Here is a 6,942-nt window from a genome sequence, read left to right on the forward strand (position 1 = left end):
ACCTTGTTAGTAGCTTGTATCTGTAATTGCTAATCCCTTAAAAAAGTAACCATATAGTAAAAGTGTAGTAACCATAGGTTTTTTTGGGGGGGCATTTGATTACCATTTGTATAACCACAGTTTTCTGCCAGAACATTATCCGTTAAGTTGTAACCCTGTAACCCGAAAACACAAAATGCAAACCAACACATACAACTTTTAGCAACAAACCGACATTAGTGACTTAGGGATGTGCGTATCGATCCGAAGTATCGATATATCTATACTGATGCGAGTATCGAAACTCAAACAAACATATCGATACTAAGGTGCATTTTATTTACCAGTGGTTTTGTTTATTTAACAATAATAATAATAATAATAATGCGTACAATATGCATTGAATTGGACGAATAACCTTTGTTAGCGAGTAATTGTGCAGGATAGAACTATTTTCCTGCTCATCTGAACACACGCAAATGTAGCAAGACTGAATTAATCAATCACAATTCTGACCGTGCATTCAGACAGGGCCGCGTTTCCCAAAAGCATCATAAGAAAGCATTCAAGCTTTTGGCAACGGCAGCCCTGAACAATGCTTATCAGAGGAAAGAGAAAAAAACATGTGTTTGAGTTATTTCACAATAAACAAATTGAAATTGTAGCCTACATAGTTTGTGCAATTACAATTATTTAAATTGAACGTTGAAAGATAATCAACGTTCATTTAATGCAAGCAACAGCCATTCACTGGCAGTACAAAATATTGCACTAAATCAAAAGTGTTACAAATAAGTTAGAATGTTAATGTTGTAATACTGGTAGCACTAATATAAAAATGTGATGATATATGTAACAATTTTGAAATACGTTGATGGTTGTATTTTTTTGTATTTGATCTCAGTATTCCTGTGATTTTTATGCATAATAGTAACCCTAGAATGTGATCAAACGGTTTAAAATAGCTGGGCTAAGATATATAACACTTTTTAAGACTGCAGAAATGTGTTAATTGAGTATACACATTATCCCACCGCTCACAATTGTGACTGACCATAAAATACTAATTTTCACACACTTTTTCAAAAAAACAAAACAAAAACAAATTCTTGATTATTTCAAAGGGTTACTAATGACACATCATTTGGATATTTTCATGTCTGGGAAAAATGTGGGATTAAACGGGTTCAAATGCGTTTTAAACAAAGTTAAGTGGTTTTCACTACCCATTTTGCTCTTAGTAATTTAATAATTTAATACATTTAATAATTTAAAAGTTTAGTGCAGAAGTATCGAATCGGTATCGACGATACTGCCTTGAAAAATATCGGTATCGTATCGAAAACAAAATAAGGGGTATCGCCCATCCCTATTTAACCGCGCGCGCCCTACAGTCCTGCAGAAATTCGCGCGTTCTCACAATTTAAAAGTTAACGGTCGTTTCTGTTAACCGCCTCACTTATTCATATCCGTTTGTATTTCTTTAACGAATAATTCCTTTTAGATGTGAGGTTAAACATACTTTAAATCGATTTAGCTCGTCTGGTTGAAGGGAATATAGCGTATTAAAGACAGAGAAGCGGAGATCCTCACCAAACTGGTAAGATATCGCTCAGTTTAGCCTCCGAGTATACATTTACATACAACGTAGTTTAGTATTAGTATTTCTTCTTCTGTTCAAGGAAACAATAATTCTATACACCGATTTCATTACTGTGTAGTGCATGTGTGCCACTTTGACTAAACTATTTAGTTCTCTTGTAGAGGGAAGACAACACAATTGTTGAACCTCGAGCCTTAATGGCTGTAACCACAAACGGTTATATTTGCATAAACTGGCATCTGAATTGCTTTTTGCTGAAAAGCTTTTAAAGGAAGATCTTTAAAGTAAAAAGACAACAACAACACGCTGTTTAAATACCAGTCCAACTCTGTCGACGGTCAAAATGATGTTCTGAAATACTAGATGCAGCATGGCATAGATGCTAACGATAGAGCAAACTTATTTATTCCTCTATAGACATGACTATTAGTGAGGGACGTGTTTGCACTGGCCTCCACCCTCAAGCAAAACAGTCCTTAGAAAGAACAGAACTGAAGGTGGGAAGAAGCGACTACGACACGAAGACCTGGAAAGCATGGGAAATCAGGACAAACTCAACGTGTAGGTGTGTTTGGAGTCGTGTGGGGGGCTCGCTTATTACGAACAACTCACGCACAGTATTTTACGATCATTTCCTCGCTAGAGTTGTTCATTCTAGCTATCCTCTGTTTTTGTGTCGTGTCGGTGTATAAGAGAAAGAATGCGATACTTTGGTGTGGACAACATGCTCGATGTCTCTCAGTTCAAGGCAACTGCGCCTAGTCTCAGTACACCCTTAAAGATTACTAACACTAATCGTCCAGCTTAGAACACTCTTTAACACAAACAACGTTCTTACGAAAATTAACCATGGTTTTATTGGCGTATTGATTGCCATTTTGTACCAGAGTTTTACTACAAATACCATGGTTAAACTATGGTAAAGTAGTGCCCATTTCAGGTCCATGTTAGGTGAATGTATAATGTATTTGTTATGCTGTTTCAAGGTTCGTGATATATAAAATTTCCAAAGAAAATCAGTCTTCATCTGACTGTTACTTGAAAGTCTTCAGCTCTTTCAGTAGTGCCTCTAGAGCTCCTGTCGTGTGCTCCGCCTAAAAGTTCCAAGGATGACCATAAAGGTTCTTTAGAAGTCCTAAAAACTAGAAAAACATTCCGTTGCATCCCTCCTCATGCAATGTCAAATTGAAATTCCCACACCGAAATCTTTCTGGGAGAAGAGCCGACGTAGTGAAACGTGCGAACCCTGCCCCTGCCGGAGCCCGCCTCCTCGTCAGTGATTGGCTGGCGGAAATCGAGCTCGGGATGTAATTGGTGGGAGTCGCTGTCTGTCCGAAATTCTCGTCTTCTATTGGAGGGCTCTGAGAGTAGTTTATAATAAGGATGTTTACTACAGAACTGCGGACAAAAGGAACCACAGCGAAGACTGGTGACTTTAAAGGGATAGTTCACCCAAAAATGAAATTTATGATGTTTATCTGCTTACCCCCGGGGCATCCAAGATGTAGGTGACTTTGTTTCTTCAGCAGAACACATATGATGATTTTTAACTCCAGCCGTTGCAGTCTGTCAGTCGTATAATGCATGGCAATGGTAACAAAATCTATGAGAGTAAAAAAAACATGCACAGACAAATCCAAATTAAACCCTGCGGCTCGTGACGACACATTGATGTCCTAAGACACGAAACGATCAGTTTGTGCCAGAAACCCAACAGTATTTATATAACTTTTTACCTCTAATACACCACTATGTGCAACTGTCTTTGGGCGCGCGCACGGCGTCCGGTGCGTGAGGTGTGTACGCGCTCTGCCGTAGTTTACGTTAACGGGTGTGGTGATATCCAGCGGGAAAGCAATCAAGCATAACTTCAGGCGAGCAGGCTCAGAAGTTGGGAATACGTGGAAAGTCCTCACTCCCGAATGAGTTCACGCGAGAACGTAATCTTTTAGATTTAAGTCGGTTTGGACAATCCGGATAAGCGCAAGTAAGTACCATTTTGATTAGCCGGCGTACCTACAATGACTGTGCACTGTGTAAACAATGAGTGACGTATAGAGATCACTTCCGGCGCTTGTGTAAACTACGCCAGAGCGCGTACACACCTCACGCACCGGATGCCAGGCGCGCGCTCAAAGACAGTTGGACATAATCTGTCAAACACCAGTGTTTTGTTCAGTGTGCGCACTCGCTGACTGAATTCTGCTCTCTGGCGAATTTTCTCATCATAAACAACAAAGTGCAGATGTGCGAACAATGTACCTGGGACTATTACTCTTCAAAAATAACAAAGAAGGATATATACCTCTTTAATATATTATTAGCAACCAGTAAGGCCATTACAAGGAAATGGCTTAAGGAAGATCCCCCATCTGTATGTGAATGGCAAGAAATTGTACATGATGTCTACAGTATGGAAGTGCTGACCCTTAAGACAACAATCTACCAAAATCTCATCATACTGGGGGAGGTGGTTGAGAAGAAAAGAAAGGATTTAGTAGACATACACTAGACAACATTTGAAGTGGATCAAAACCTTTCACCAAATGTGTCTTAAAACCTAAAACTAAATGTGTTCTTGTCTTAGGACAACTATGATTAACTTTTTTGATCCACTTCAAATGTTGACTACTGTATGTATATATGTATACACACACACATACACAATTATGTGGTTCTAAATAAAATACCTATATGTGTTTAATTCTGGTCATGAAAATAATAATAGTTATAAATAATAATAACAATAAACATTAGTACCTTGGTTCCAGGGCTTGAGTGTGCTGAACAAAACAGAATATCCAAGTATCCACATTATTTCATGCATTTTATTACATTTACCAATGATTTCCATTTTTTCCCCCACAATTTCTTTCTTAGTGCATATCAAGGAGGTCTAATACACTTGCAGAAAGTTATGCATTAGTAGTCCCATTCATCTCAATGGCAGTTGCTCGGCTAGCGTATGTTCCTCCAGCAAACATCTGATATGATAGCATACAATTATTTGAGATTTAAAAGCTGCTTGGGGGAAAAAAAGTTTAAAAATATATATACACAACAACTTTTAAATAGGTGCTTTTTGCCTGTAGAATTGTGTTGTTACAGCATCATTGTCCTACTCTGTTAAACACGACTACAATCACAGCATTCAACAATCAATTTCCACTCCCAATTCACACGAAAGCTCAATGTGACTGCCATTATAAACCCTATACTGTTTCAGGATAAGCTTCCAGATTGACTGATGACAGTCACTACAATGATTCTGGAGCGGTTTCTTCTTTAGCGTGTTTGTTCTGATGGGTCTGAAAACCCCCCAAATAAGCGAATCTCTCGCCGCAGATGGAGCAGCGGTAAGGTTTCTCTCCTGTATGAACTCGCTCGTGGATCTTCAGCACGTCTGATCGAGCAAACGTCTTGTCACACTGTGAGCATTTGAATGGTCTTTCTCCGGTATGAATCCTCTGGTGCTTCAGTAGGTTAGTGTGTTGACGGAAACTCTTCCCGCAAACGCTACATTGGTACGGTTTTTCTCCCGTGTGAATTCTCTGATGGACTTTGAAATGAGTCGGATCGGAAAAGCTCTTCCCGCAGTGGGAGCACAGGTAGGGTCTCTCTCCGGTGTGAGTCCTCTCGTGACAATGCAGATGAGAGATCTGACGGAAGCGTTTGTCACAGTGTGCGCACTGGTGCAGTTTCTCAGAGTGGATTTTTTGGTGTGATATTAGACAGATGGGCTGCTTAAAGGTTTTCCCACATTCGCTGCACTGGTACGGCCTCTCGCTGGCGTGCGAACGCATGTGTGTCTTGAATTGGGACCCATCTCTGAATCTTTTCTCGCAGTGAGGGCACTTGTACGGCTTCTCCCCCGTGTGGATTCGCTTATGAACAATAAGGGATTGTTTGGCGCTGAAGTACTTGTCGCACTCGCTGCAGTGGAAAGGCTTTTCGCCAGTGTGCGTCTTCATGTGAATTTTCAAATTACCAGAAGAGAAGGCAACCTTCCCGCACTGTTCGCAGCGAAACTCCTTCTTCACCCTGTGCTCTTTTGAATGAAGTCTTCTTTCTTTTAAGGTAGGAAAGCTGACGTCGCATACCTTGCAGCTGAAGTCTTTCTGCTCTGTGTGTTTTCTCTCATGTCTTGCTAAATTTCCCCGTTTGCTGAATGTTTTCCCATAGGTGACGCAGGAGAAACTCTTGGTCGTCGGCTGCTCTTTTGATGTCGAGGCCGTTTCTTCATCAGAAGATGAACTGGTGTTTTCATCTGAGAGGAACGGAGGAATATTTCAATTAACTTGCATTTCACCAAGTTATCTGTCTATATAGTTATTACAATATCTGTGTATATTGGTCCAACAGGATCACTCCCAAACATCTCACTAATCCTCACCATGTCATGGAGTGTCCCTACAGATGACTTTGAAAGCTTAAAGACTCTAGTTTTCATATTTGGCGACTCATTTTTGAAATATTTTACAGAGCAACTGTAATTGATTAAGTTGCAAGAAGAGTACTCATCGGAGTCGGAGATCGAGTTCTGACCTTTACTTTGAAATAGTGATGCACGTATGAAATCGTGAAAAATCTGTAAAAACATCAATTCGTTTTCGTGAATACTGCCCTTAATATGTCTGAATGTGATGTCTACTTCATAATTAATGAGAAAAGTATGGAAAAACATGTTACTAATGGGGTTTGATGGTCACCTAGTGGAAAAGCTTGGTACTGCGTCCAAACAAACTCTCACTGAAAGCTAATTTTTTGAGATATCAACCTCAAATTTGGAACACAACTTGTTCAGATATTTGGTTTTAATTTTCTAGCAGTTTTAGGAGTAAAACATGCTGTAAAATATATATTTTATATAAAATATTAATATTTTAATTTTTCATAAACTTCCATAACTTTTTTGTAATAAAAATTCTATAACTTTTTTCACTTCTACAATAATCTGCCAAGTGTCTTCTTTAAAAGGAGACCAACTTTAAAGGGATAGTTCACCCAAAAATGAAAATGTGATGTTTATCTGCTTACCCGCAGGACATCCCAGATGTAGGTGACTGTTTCTTCAGCAGAACACACATTTGATGATTTTTAACTCCAGCTGTTGCAGTCTATCAGTCGTATAATGCATGGCAATGGTAACAAAATCTGTGAGAGTAAAAACATGCACAGACAAATCCAAATTAAACCCTGCGGCTCGTGACGACACACTGATGTCCTAACACACGAAACGATCAGTTTGTGCCAGAAACCGAACAGTATTTATATCATATTTTACCTCTAATACACCACTATGTGCAACTGTCTTTGAGCGCGCGCACGGCATCCGGTGCGTGAGGTGTGTACGCGCTCTG

At 39.5% G+C, this 6,942-nt stretch overlaps 1 protein-coding gene across 5 annotated transcripts in view; it reads right to left on the reverse strand.

Moving 5' to 3' along the window:
• Positions 1-4,350: 4,350 nt before the first annotated feature.
• Positions 4,351-6,942, reverse strand: part of LOC107560584 (zinc finger protein 501-like) — a 176,198-nt gene continuing 173,606 nt past the window's right edge. For all 5 annotated transcript variants that reach the window (XM_016244806.1, XM_016244805.1, XM_016244808.1 and 2 more), the window contains exon 4: positions 4,351-5,849. In XM_016244806.1, the coding sequence (XP_016100292.1) occupies positions 4,840-5,849 (1,010 nt within the window). In that variant the 3' untranslated portion in view covers positions 4,351-4,839. The remainder of the gene's footprint in view (positions 5,850-6,942) is intronic.

The sequence above is a fragment of the Sinocyclocheilus grahami genome, unplaced genomic scaffold (assembly GCF_001515645.1).
Source record: "Sinocyclocheilus grahami isolate Dianchi unplaced genomic scaffold, SAMN03320097.WGS_v1.1 scaffold734.1, whole genome shotgun sequence".
In the NCBI taxonomy this organism is placed as follows: Eukaryota; Metazoa; Chordata; class Actinopteri; order Cypriniformes; family Cyprinidae; genus Sinocyclocheilus; species Sinocyclocheilus grahami.